Raw genomic sequence first — 14,516 nt, forward strand, 5'->3', positions numbered from 1 at the left:
TTAGCTTACAAAACTATGGTTTACAAAATTTAATAAATTCCAAAGTATTTTTAGATTTATTTGGCATGCTACCTATTAGATAATGAACTGTCAATTTTTCGAAGTACTAAGGTGCTTTCTAATATTTCATTAGGTGGTTATCCATATTATGAACAGAGTTACTGTAATCTTCAAAAATTTAATGAAAACTGACGTCTATTTGAAGTATGTATTACTAGTCTTCGCTAATGAACACGTCTCTTTTGATTTCATAAATTTTGAAGCTGGTGCCTACTGAATATAACCTAGACATTTTTCAATAAAACTACACTGGTAGATGTTGGATCCTCGCTGCATCTATAAAGCCAGGTTTGGAGATCAACAGAATGCTTAGGTACAGCTTAAAATATAAAACCTAAAATGATAAGTATTGTTAGACTACATACTTTCAACTTACGCATGCAGTCTATTTTAACAATTTTCCTGCAAGATAAATAGGTTTTTCATTTCGTTATATACCCATTATATTATTTAGCATATTATTATCATTTATAAACCTATTAGTAATATTCGGTGTCAGGATGTCAAAGATACATGCAATATTCATACATCCAGCCTTCGTTACAATATGATTATTGGTGACTGTGACGTCACATTTTGATTCGCCACTAGTGTAGCGTTTTAGAAACTTGTGACTAGATATGAAGATATACTTTTACATATTGAAATTTAATAATAAAAACATGACTATTTGTTAAAGTATTTATGTAATATGTAAGTATATTTCTTTAGCAATAAAGATTACGTATCATTTTTTTTGTCATGTGATGACAAATAAAAAGACCAAAAACATTTTCATATCTTCTATCCATGCATGCATGGATGCAAAGTAACTGAAATGTTGGGAGTATGTTTAAAATACAAATAAAAGGCACAGTACATCCGAAAATATTAGTTTTTATTTAAAATAATCGTTTAACAGAAAACAAGTTGTGAGTGGTTTTACCCAACCAATAATATAACGGTTAATGAATTTCGTGGTAATTATATACCAGCGGTATTCAGGGTACCTTGGAAAGAGACATTATTTAATCCTTTCTCATTAGTACGGTAAAAGATGTGGCTGGAATAATTGCTCTTAGATATATATATTGAATCTCATGTTTACGTCTTGAGGTGTCTAATATTGGCTTAATGGTACCGGTAAAAAAATAATACTAAGATAATTTTTTACTTAGATAACAAGTTTCTACCTTATTCGAACTAATCAAATCTTTCTTAAATGTGTCAATGAACTTTGGTTTTAAGAGGCTATGTTTTAAACTTCGAAATAAAATAAATTAACTTATTAGATTATTACTTCAATCGGTGCTGACTAGTCGTAAATATTTTTTTCCACCCAAGCTTTTAACAAAACGGTAAAGGATTGCTGTATGTTTTTTTTTATGCCTAAGGGGGCAACCGAGTAGACGGCCTACCTGATGGAAGTAGTATCGTCGCCCATGGACATCAGCAACATAGATTTGCGGATGTTTTGCAACCTTCGATTTGGGAATAGGGGGAGGAAAAAGTGGGAAAGGGAGGGAGAAGGGAAGGAGGTAGGAGAGGGTGAGAAAAGGGAAAGGGTAACCGGCTCTCTCACTCATCGGATGAAACGCAGATCTCGTGTGAGAGGGTAGTACTTCCCAGGTCGGACAGCCCATGTTTGAGCGGAAGTAACTTGACCACAGCTAGGCTCTACAGTCTACCACCTACAAAAATTATTCATTATCTATGTCAAATAATTTGAGCGATTTCCAATAATAAAGTAATAAATAGATTTTCCTAAAACTTTGACATTGACAAGATTTGGGTTGTAAGAAATTCTAGACATTTCTTTTTTATTTTTTACCATATTTCGAAATATTCTGAAGTATTTTAAAGTAACGGAAAATACCACCACAACAAATATTATCTTTCTATTGCTCTAACTGTTGTACAACATTATACCTTAAAATACGTTTGAATAAGTTCAAATTTCTTTCTGAAAAGTAGACTTAAAAACAGGTTATTCAAAAATATATATCTCTAGTATATATTTTAATTTTGGAAATGAACTCTAATATTAAAATGGGAACTTTCCTCATTAGAAATAAGGTTTAAAGTCGCCTGGCATATATATATAACATGCTGGTAAATTGATGAGACTCTCATTGGACCACTTTAAATCCACTTTGACTTTAACTATTATGTAGCATCATTGACAATTAACTGGCACACACGTGCCTTAATTATTATTAAGATCAATTTGTGAATTCTTCATTACAGAGGTTTATTACTATTCTTGAGCTATTTTCGTTGTAGGTAAAACTTATACATGTTAACCTATATATATATTGTATTTAGCTAACATTCGAAATTTGAATAATTGTACGAAGGCTTAATAAAACCACTGAATACTGTATAATTAAATTGATCCTATGTATTTCAAATGTACTAAATACAAAGTATTTTGTATTAAGTTATAATTTGTTTTGTATTTAATATGTATTTAGGTGAATATTATCTATAATCTACTGTTTCATAAATATTTTTTATCTGTTGCGTGAGTTTAATTACACGAAGTTGTCATTGTTTATTTTTAACGATAACATTTCGCGGATACGTTTGAGATTACTCTACTACTGTATTTACAATAAAAAAACATTTAATTTTTATTACAAGTACGATATTTTTTATTGAATCAGTAATTTTCTATGTTGTATTATACATTATACTATGTTATATGTAACATTGTATATAGAGTAATTATAATTCTTATATACTTAAATGTATTTATAATATATACACTAACCAGGAATGGCAAGTTCTGAAAACCTAGCCTTTAATAAAAGAGGAAATAAGTTGCGAGTCTATTATTTTTAAACGGATTTTTTGAATATTTATGACATTACTAATAGCGGTAACGGACTGGAAGTATGCCAGGCGCGATCCATCAGCTGATAGAACCACGTGAGATTAAAAACATTCATGTGATTTTCATGATTCAATATGTTCTGAGTATGTCTGGACAGACTAAAACTGGCGCATGTCGCGTCAGTTAGACGAGTGGAAGTGATAACCTCGCTCCAGCATGAGGTGCGTACTGATAACGATTGTCTTATCAACATACAGTAATTATATAATAATTGCATATCATGAACTACTCCGGGTGGAATATAAAAATATGCGTTTCCCGTGTCTCACAAAAAAAAAAACACTAATTTATACTTTGTAAGTAGATTTATTGATTTATTGTAGAGCTCGGAACGCTGCCTATGTAGACTCGCAAAAAAACAAGATCCTTTGTTTTTGGTCTTGGTAACTTTGTGTTTAATGGATACAATATGCCGCTTTCTATTCTAGGCAACAATTTCGGACCCCAGAATCTTATTATGATAAGCGTTCACTCATTGTTAAATTATAAGACATGTATTATGCATTTTAATGGGGTGCCTGATATTTTTGACCAGGATTGTAAATGTTATAACCGATGTAATTTCAATGTATTGATAATTCATTGACTTATAAAAGCTTACTGCGTATACATTAATCCGAAATAATTAAAAATTATTGTTATTGAATAAGTTTTGCATTTAGTCTTCCTTATTATTATTTAGGTTTTCTTCGGAACGTAAGAGATTTTAATTGGATTCAGTCTAATGAACAGTGTAATAAGATTTTGATCTCTTGAATATATATGACATAACTTATTACTCCACGTGCATATTATGCCATTATATTTATAATTCTCAGTCTGTGTATTTATACATACGTATACGATATATATAAGTCGTGGTGGCCTGGAGGTTAAATACCCGCCTCTCATACGTGAGGGCGCGGGTTCGAAACCTAGCAAGTACAAACGTGATCTCTTCCGAGTCATATGTACTTTCTAAGAGTATTTAGACACCAATGACGGACGGTGAAGGAAAACATCGTGAGGAAACCTGGTCTTATAATTTCAAATTATAAGATTGAAATCGCCAACCCGTCTTGCGCTGTCTTGCGTCTGTGATTAATGCTCTAACCTTCTTCATGTGAGAAGAGGCCTTTGCTCAGCAGTGGGCTCCGATAGGCTGATGATGATGATGATATTATATTATCTTCTATTAATATTGCAAGTTTATGTCGTGATGAAGATCAATTTTTTTTAAGTTATTTATATATTTATTTTATATTCATTGCTTCTTTAATATATGTATCTGTTTTAAAAATTGCACATATAAAAAAAATTTCGCCATACATTTCAACACCTTAAAGGATACATTTGTGGCTGCGAAGAGTTTTTTAGTTATTGCCTATTAAACACTATGTTTAAAAATATAAATAATTATGCAATTATAATTAAATCGGTAAATGTTACTTGGTAGTATAATCTGCACTGACTTAATGTCACTGGATCCTGGTATACTTTCTCAAGATACCGCGTAAGTTACTTAAAGAAGTTATATTATCTTGAGCTTACCTTCGTAACTATAATTTATTATCAGAAATAACTTATTTACTATGGTGTTATGTTTGACGTCGAAGTTTTGTGTGTGTTTAAAGCTTAGTAGCTTTCGTATGGTTCGACTGATTTTGATGCGGTTTTATTTAGTCGGTTAAAGTCAGTTGGGGGCTTATTAAAATACAATGATATTTTATATCTGTCAGTCATTCAACGAGTGGTCTCGAGATACTTTTAGGATAAGATAATTTGAATACATCATTCGATGGTATTGACTGACAATCGATATATTGTAACAAATAAAAAAATATATTTCTTGTTGCTAATCAAATAATATATGGCAGGTTTTAGAATTTTCACTACAGTGGCATTTAAATAATTGTTTTTTTCTTTAAAAATAATTCGATGTCAAGTCAATAGTGTTGTATTTGCTGCTGTATTTTCTTAGTAAAATAACGGTTTAATTATCGTTTATTATAAGAGTATTTATGTTTGTTAAATCATACCATGTCAGATATCATTTAGATTAATTGAATTTTAATGACTTTATAATAACGCCAGAATACTTAATGATTGAGGAAAATTTGCTTATGATTTTTGTTTTACGTAGTCTCAAGTCGACGTTTAGATAATTACTTGTAACTGGAAGTATTTAAGTTTAATATTACATTACGTTTTGTTCGTTACAGTATTCATGTAAAGTTTTAACACATCCTACTAGTTAAGAAACATAACTACATATTTATTGTTACTCTATATTCAGCAGCAATGAGATTACAATTCAACACAAAATTTTCCTTTGTATATCTATTTTTAAAATGATCTCAACATAATCATCTTAACGCATTAATTCAGTATTAAAATCTACATAAGGCCTTTATTTAAAACGTAAATTCCTTACACGTTAACAAATGATATTCTGATAAAGGTTTATACTTCAAAGACAAAATAAAAATAATGCGTAGCTGAAAATCTATAGGATATTTTTTTAGTGATAAAATGTTCCACATCCGTCTATATGAGGTCGTTATATCAATAAAGAACGGACATACAAATTTGCCACTACTCCCTGTTTGAACGGGACTCGCAATTATATTCGCAATAGCAACCAATTGTAGCATGTCTTCATTGTTACAGCGTCATATAGATTTATAGTATCTAGATTATTATATAAATGATAATAAATACGTTTTTTTTTTTATATTAATATCATTAGAAAGTAGATCTAAATTTTATCAAGAATCATTTACAATCTGTAATAAAAAGTTTTTGATTTTGTCGTTAATAACGTACTATCTAATAGTAGACCAATGTCTTGTTAAAATGTATTGTTTTTATATATCTGTACTCTTAATGTTTGATGTTTGACAATCGAGAATTCAAGAATTTCTATAAAAGCATGTGATACTACTAGTTTTTTATAGTGTTATTATTTCCTTGTCAAATATATTAGGCTTATCCAATGACCCTACGCCTTTCACTTGCTCCAGACTGGTTTTTGTTTTGATCACATGAATTAGATTCAAGTTTAAGGTCGTTTAAACGTAACAAAAAAAAACATATAAGTATTTGATATATGCATTCAAGCTATGTCATTTTATATTAATGTTTTTATTATAAGGTTATAAATTTTATTATATGTAATATTTTCTTTCGACTGCATTTAAGATGTTCAAATTTATTTTAGAATGAAACGATACATTTATTATATATTTTTAACTAATCTACTTTACGGTTTATGTTTTTTTTCTGACAATATTAGTCTTATAGTAAAATATTATTAATATATGTATGCATACATACATTTGTCAAATTTTATTTTCAAATAAACACTTTGTCTTGTTAGTATTGGCATGCGATTTCTATTTATTCTTTCGAAACGTCATATAAATTCGTTGTAATTTCAAATACATGATTTAAATTTAAAATTAAAGTCCACATAACGGTATACAGGAAAGTTAAGAAACTGAGTAAAACAACTTTGAGCTCGTTTCGTATCAATAATACAAGACTCGTTCACAAGTATTTACAAATTTTTAATTAATTTCATCTTTACTTCCTAAAAAAACAATATCATAACCGGTTTATATTAAACGATAATCATTCACAGTCCACAATACATCATCAGTTCTGATAAATATCGACATAAGAAAGCGTAACACTGGTTTCTTTAGACACATATTAAAATTCCCGTATGTATATATTTTTTGTGCTGCCAGCTTCATCGGAGCGGTGTTTTTCCTCAGGCCACACCGTTCGAATACATCCATCCTTATCTGACACCAAATGTTTTTATCGTCACAAAACTAGTCCACCGCGTCCATAACCTGTAGCTATAATAGGTTTTTTCTTTAATAGAGTATAGATATTATGAAATCTTCTAACCCGTTACTTTGATTTAATTTTTATATACTTTTCGTAGTGATTTTTTTTGAAGGAATATTTTATTAACTTAATGAAAAAATATGACCAATGATTAAACTAGCAAAACGGGGCAATTTAATTTTTTTTTTGGAAATTAAGTACGTCTTAATTATATTTATTTCGGAATTTCTTACGTAATTGGACCTTTTAGTTAAATCGAGAACTAATAATACATTTGAGACAAACATCACATACAAATAAATTTAATTGATTTCATATAAATCATATCAGATTTTAGTCATACTCGGGTAGTGTCATACGTTAAAATGTAATAATTTTAATTGTTTTAGCTCCAAAATTAGTATTCCCTATAATCTAAAAACAAATATACAGCCGGATTATGAACAACCTGTAACTTTGATGTCTTAAATAATAGCGACGTACCCCGAACATTGACAAACGGATCTCATTACTCCCATCACGTCCTACGACTGCGCGTCAATCTGTAACAAGTCGCTCTATGAACACATTATAAATGTTGGAGACAAACAACATTTTGATTATAACATGCTCTAGGAATCTCACTAGATTTCTGTAGATATTTCAGCTAGTGTCTGTTAAAATAAAACAGAAAAAAAAACGCATAACTCGCCACAAGTACGTCATAATCAGTGTATTTTAGACTAATTTGCTAACGCATTAGTTAATAGCTATTTAGAACAAACGATAAATCTACTGTCTAGTTTCTAATGACAAATTAATATATGTATTGTAACAGTTCGCCACAACGTTCCATGGCTTGCTACTAAATAGTGTTGTTTCATGTGCGCTATATAACTATTGCATATTGTTTATTTGAATTGTTCGTGTTAAAAAAATCATGTGTATTCCGGACGCGCCCGAAATTGTCCACAGAGAAAAATTATGTTCCGTAACAAAAAGGTAATATGTCGTGAAACTTGTATTGAAGTGATATCCTCTAAGCACTGCTATCATTTATTTACAACATGTTTGTTTAAACACAGATTAATAGGAAATTAATATTAATTATATTGACCTCAGATAATTCAAACCCCAGACATTACATCTTTAGAATATTCTAGAAATTTGTCTCAATATGTACCTACGTTATGATAATACATTTTAAAAATATGTTAAGTTACTTATAAATACTATGTCGCTCTAATATACAACATATGATTTATAGATAACATAGTCTTCCTGACTGATGGTATTCCATTTATGAATTGTTTCTAGTCTACACTAGTCCAGACTCTAGACAAGTATATTGGAAATTTCTTAAAGATTATATAAGAAACTATGTTTTTAAATTATATTCGTTTTGGTGAGACTGTTATCGCAATATAAACATTCCCAGATCTATTTCCTTTCTAGTCTGCACTATATTCCACGTGCATGGTGCATACATTTTTTGCTACTATTAAATAATAAAGAGCATGCATAATTTAGTAATTGTTATACCAACTCATCCACCCAGCTCCGGCAGCTAATCTGAATATGATAGTTAAAACAATTCACTTACTTAATGATTATGGATTTTCCATTTTATTCCGTGTATTTAAAATAAATCATTGGTAAACCTTTTACGTTTAAACTAACATAACATTGAAGTATTAATCGGATATATTATAGTCTGATAAAGCTTTCAGATACGTATAAATTGCTTAGTGTTTTGTTAGTGTAAAAAGTTTTACTGAATTTTTTGCAGCCGTCTCAATAATTTTTTTCACTTATGCTATTATTTAGAGATAATGGTTCATATTTCATCACAGATTGTATATAATACTGTATTAAAATAATTATAAGTTCCGACTAAAACGCGTTTGAAATGCATTTGTTCTGTGGACTTCGGCTTATTGCGTTCAAACATAATTTAATTACCTGATTATATATCACTATTCCACATTAAATTATACACAAACATAACTGTCTACTATGTACTTTATTATAGATCAAACAATGTATATATTTAAGTATATTTTCCTTATTGCTATTCCCGATTCAGACACTTGTTTAATTTTGTATCGGACCTATTTATATTTTATAGGCTCGTTTCTTCGTTACACACGATTTCTTCAAGGGCGAGTGTATTTCGGATTTTTTTTTCTATTCGTTTTTTTTCCAATTGGTGGAATTAGCAGCTATCTGTAACTTTTTTTACTTGTATGTGTAATTATCCATATTGTGGTAATTGCTCGCCGGTAAATGTCATGCCAGGGAGTATTATTGATATTATATTGCTATTAGGGAAAATATTTCACTATACAAAGATACAAATTCAACCGTATTTCTGTCATGAGATCTAAGATTTTCGCGAGTTTTATTAATTTAAATGAAACTAGTATTATTCGTCTGCCCGTGATCACGGTTGCTGCAAAGTAACCGAGACGTCGGGCTTATGTAGTTTTTAAATAATAAAATCCGGGTAGTATATCCGAATAATAAGTTTCATTTAAACGTATTTCTGTCTTTATAAATTCTGATAATCTAAATCTTTATATTATAAGAATAGCTGTGATATGTATTATATAGAAGTGAAATATCAAAAATCTTTTTGTCTCCATAAACACAAATAAGAAATCTAAACAGAATATTATAATTGGTATAATAAATTAAAAAACGTACTCGCCTTGAACTGAAAAGATAAAACGTATCGTCATAGAAATAGCTTACCAAGACTTGATCGTGGTTCACTGAAGGTTAGACTTTTTATTTAATTACATATGGATATAAAATCTTCTAATTTAACATAACACATTCAACATAAACGTTGTGTTAAGAGCCTCCTCGCTGGTTATTATTCAGTCTTCTCAAAATTATTGTGTTTTTTTTAACTTTATTATAATTTGAAAAAAAATCAAAAATACCGTGGGATGAGAATTATCTCATCTATCTATTAAGATACTTATATTTTGTACTTTCCATATTTTGCATCTTCGTATCCAAACCTCAAACGATTTAATTCGTCTCTTGGCTTAATTTGCCAATAAGGAGAATTTATTAATACAAGGAAAAAGCATAACACAGTTTAAGTTTCTTGGGGAAAACAAAAACGACCATTGACACTTACAGGCTGAAATAATGATAACTGGTTTAAAGTTATAAGTAAGGACTAAGGAGGCACTTACTGACTTTAAGTGTATTTTTATGAAGTTATTTTAATATATTTTTTCATATACAATTTTATTACTTAATTGGTAATGTATGTACATACAGTATGTTACGATGAAGATCAAATAGAAAATTAATTAATTCTTTCCATTAAAATCACTTTAAATTAAAATAAACAATATCTTATATATATAAACTATTTAAAAAATAAAGGTAATCAATATAAAAAATCTCTTTCTAAGTTAAACATCTGCCGCCATAATCCTTTTTTATAACGCGTAATTTAACACACTGAAGTAGTTAGACATGGGTCTTATAAGGCTTGACTCGGATGTAAATCTAGTAATTTGAGTTCTTATGTGTCTGGCGCTTATTTATTGAGTCAATTATATTATATTTCAGGAACAATGAAAAGCGTAAAGAGAAATCTCGAGTGGCGGCACGATGTCGACGGACAAAGGAGATGCAAATCTTCGCGGAGCTGACAGCATCACTACCAGCTAAGAAGGAAGACGTCGAACAGTTGGACAAAGCTTCCATAATGAGACTCGCCATATCATATCTACGTGTGCGTGATGTTGTGTCTATGTGTGAGTATCAAATAGTCGTTATACACATACTAAGTCCGTTTTATCTCGCTAACCTCAGACAATATAGAGGCATTTTCAAAATATTGCTCTGAAATCCATACAAAGTGATAATGTAGCTTGTGGGCTGTAGGTTATCTGAATTAACTCTTCGACTATTTACCTACTGTTAAATAAGTTGGAACAAGAAAAATTATTAGTTATTATTCAACGTAAAACTGCTAGGTAGATTTATATAAGGTGTTTTTTTTAAATAAATATAAAGATGTCAGCTAATTGAAAAGTTCTCGTTTAGATTTTTATGCCTGTTCTAACGCTAACGCTGACACGTTGATCATATTATATGTCATTATGATTTAATATGACATCATCACACGCTATCATATATGCGAAATAATTCATCGTTTGCTCAGTTTAATCAACCAATACGCTGAAACTAATTTTTTTTTAATTTATATATCATTTTTAATTTATTCAAATAGTCCATGACTATAATAGTATTGTCCGTCAATTCAATTGTTATTTTCTATTCGTTTAATGTCGCAATGATTAGTTAATATTGATTGTATTAAAAGTACGTGTTACGAAATTATTGTACTAAGAAGTAGCTTGAAATATTTACAGAAATTCGCCATATATTACTTACGTAATATTTTCGTTGTCATCAATAACTATTTCTCCAAACATCTGTATATTTGTTTTTACTATTCGTTTCTTAAATAAAATTCCGAAACTATCTAAGGCGTAAAACCAATATAAACCTATTTTTCTGTAGATATTCCTATCCTTCAATATTAGACGTAACCGGAATTTTGTTTTATAGAATGTATTTTATTGTAATAAATCAGGGTTTATATACTTTTTCCAAACGAACAATAAATTCGTTAAATGTCAACACCGTTCGTTATGAAGTCTATGTCCATCAGCATGTGTCTTGAATAAATATATTCAACACACTTTCATCCCATTAGTTATGTATATAAGACTAAAATAGAAATTTTTATTAATAATTCTGACGCCTATAGTTTCTGTGAAAACAATATTTATTTGCAGCGTCATAACACATCATTGTATAACGAACTTTTTTATATCTGTGGGAACATAGTATTATATCTGATAGTAAGATCATGTTTTTTTTCTTTCAGTGCCAGAAGATAAGGAGGTTCCGTTAATGCAGAGTCCCAAAGGCCTGGAGGAGATCCAATCAGAGCTTTCATATATGAAAGCGTTGGATGGATTTGTTCTGGTCCTATCCCAACAGGGCGACATCGTCTACTGCAGCGAGAATGTTGCTGAGCATCTTGGAGTTTCACAGGTCAATGAACTTTTTTTTTATTGACATACCTTTGTCCTCAGCTTGCAATTTAAATATAGAACATTATATTTTTATATTTTACCTGAGCTCTCCCTCGAGGACACTTACTATTTTCTATTTGTAGCTTACACTTTGACGTAATCTTTAGCATTCATTGCCCTTAGTGTAATGTGTGTAACAATCAATACAAGCCATCAACTATGTCTTGTATGTACGGCACGCGTAATTATTTATTATATATCTGTACGTCGCGGTTTCAATGTACGAATCGGGGAAATCAATCGATACGTCGTGCATTCTAATAGCGTTCATTGCGTCAAAGAATTGCATTAATATAAGGAAAAACCAGATTGTTGACGAAAATTATTTTTTGAAGTTTATGGTCTAAGACTTCAGACGAATGTTTACTGCATTGAGGCCGGTTATAGAGAGACATTTGTTTTATATAAAACGTGAGAGATTTATGTCTAGAATATAGAACTATTATGATAATGATATTTACTTTCGCGAGTATTCATTTAAATAAAACTAATATATTCGCGTGTCCTATCCTTTTTTATCATTTTAAATGACATACTCCCGACGTTTCGGTTACTTTGCAGCACGGGCAGACGAGATGAAAATGTCCAGATGTTCCGAAAATATTACTTTTGTTTATTCTGTACTAGATTTTGTTTTATCACCCAATCTCGTTAGTTTCACTCTACAGCTCTCATTCATTAAACCTGTTACAATTATCTTATGCAAAGTTTTTGTTTCGTATGTACAGTGGCGACCAACATTTTTTGGTAAATAAGATAATAAATTTGGATTGAATTTTCTCACTTATACTGATAATATAATATGCGAGGAGAATTTATTTATAAAAATAATCTAAAATTATATTTACATACATATGTTGTAACATGAAAAAATACTTTATATACAACTCGTGTACATACAATGCATTGACATTTATATACTAAGCCGTTTTTTTATTTAATATTAATAAACGCTGTTCCTATGGTAAGATACCTCAGATTTAAGTGCCCAATGGGGCACTGGATAAAGATCCAGTATAGTAAATATGCCACATATGACGCAACCGTCAAATAGGAGTGAAGTATTAGTGAACAGAATACAATACTAAATTATACATAGTTAAGGAGTGCGAATCCATGAGCCGTAGCTAGTATAGTTTTTCTATTAAATAATAAATATTTTTAATATCCTACTAGCAGCTTAAATGTGAATGTTTGTATGTATGGCTACTTGTTGATCTGTCACGCAGCAATCAGCATACAGTACCTAAAGGCTTAACCGATTTTGATAAAATTTTACAATAATGTAGTTTAGATATTGGACTAAGACAGGGTTTACATTATGTCAGATATCGTGAAATCAATGTGTAAGAATTATATTTTGTACTAAGTCATTTGATGTCTGATGACGCCCAGAATTATACTCCATATCTATGGTTTGAACACACTTTATTGTCTTCTGCCCGTGATCACGGTTGCTGCAAAGTAACGGAAACGTCGGGAGTATGTAGTTTTTTAAAATAATAAAATAAGCAAAGTAACCCGAAAAATATCAGTTCCATTTAAATGAATCCTCGCCAAAGTCTTGGATCTCATTACACTTTATTCTCTTCGAGCCAATTTCCGAAGTTAATAAGGACAAAACGAGGGCAAAAATGGTACAACTGTATCTCTCGTGTCGGTCCCTCATTACTGAGGATCGTGGTCATGTGGCATTCTGCAACAGACAATCTGACTCCGTTTGTTCCGGTCCGCTGTTGCTCTCGTAGTAAGGTAAAAAAATGTGAGAAGGTGGCTTCCTTAAATTGGTCAGCCCATCGAGTAGATGGACTACCTCCGGCTCTTTTGCCCTCTATGTTATCCACTTCGACCAACTTCTCCAGGTTTTCACCTCCTCTTCGGTCATATGGCCAAAGTATGTCAATACGCGTTGACAACATATATTGGATAGCCGAGTTTTGATTGAGAGATGAGAGAGAACAGAGGCATTTGTGCGTTTAGCGGTTCATGGTATTTTAAGCATACGCCTCAAACACCACATCTCAAATGCATTTATTCTCTGCGTCTCCCTAGCTCGTACGGTGCACGTGTCAGCCTCGTAGAGAAAGACGGGAAAGAGTAATGTCCTCACTAAGCGAGATTTTGTAGAACTGTATAATATGTGCCAACTTTGCAGATGGAGGTCATGGGTCAGAGTGTGTTCGAGTTCAGTCACCCCTGCGACCACGAGGAGGTGAGGGAGGCTCTGAGGTCAAGTAAAGATGGCAAGAGAGACCTATTGTTGCGTCTCAAGTGCACTCTCACCAGTAAAGGGAGGAACGTTCATCTCAAATCTGCTTCTTATAAGGTTGGTTGGTTAAAACATGCAAGTTTTCCTAAGTATTCATGTACTAATTATTAAATTTATATTTATGTATTTCTCTGTACTGATGTCTTTTTTTAATATTTTCATTTCGACAAATATTACACAAACAACGCTCATTAAAATTAGCAATAATTTAATACAAAAATAATCTATTTATATATATATAGCATTTGTTTAAATTCTCAATCATGGTTTCCTATTTATTTAATATATGTAGTTATAAAATATCATACATTTAGTATCTGAAACAAAAAACAACATTCTTCAAAGGACAACACTATAGAAT

The 14,516-nt window shown here is 30.7% G+C and overlaps 1 protein-coding gene and 1 long non-coding RNA gene across 6 annotated transcripts in view; one reads left to right on the forward strand and one right to left on the reverse strand.

Moving 5' to 3' along the window:
* Positions 1-14,516, forward strand: part of LOC116773175 (hypoxia-inducible factor 1-alpha) — a 57,605-nt gene that overhangs the window by 10,354 nt on the left and 32,735 nt on the right. For 3 of the 5 annotated variants that reach the window (XM_061528570.1, XM_061528568.1, XM_032665577.2), the window contains exons 2-4: positions 10,346-10,533; positions 11,676-11,845; positions 14,042-14,212. In XM_061528570.1, coding sequence (XP_061384554.1) covers positions 10,346-10,533; positions 11,676-11,845; positions 14,042-14,212 — 529 coding nt within the window. Of the gene's footprint in view, positions 1-3,013; positions 3,097-7,615; positions 7,754-10,345; positions 10,534-11,675; positions 11,846-14,041; positions 14,213-14,516 lie in introns of those variants that run through there. The other 2 variants (XM_061528571.1, XM_061528569.1) reach the window with 2 other exon arrangements.
* Positions 5,794-8,478, reverse strand: LOC133320377 (uncharacterized). Its single transcript, XR_009753750.1, has 3 exons — positions 8,355-8,478; positions 7,256-7,314; positions 5,794-6,780 (listed from the first exon to the last, which is right to left on the reverse strand). It is a non-coding gene; the product is annotated as an uncharacterized LOC133320377 (long non-coding RNA).

The sequence above is a fragment of the Danaus plexippus genome (assembly GCF_018135715.1).
Source record: "Danaus plexippus chromosome 18 unlocalized genomic scaffold, MEX_DaPlex mxdp_20, whole genome shotgun sequence".
In the NCBI taxonomy this organism is placed as follows: domain Eukaryota; kingdom Metazoa; phylum Arthropoda; class Insecta; order Lepidoptera; family Nymphalidae; genus Danaus; species Danaus plexippus.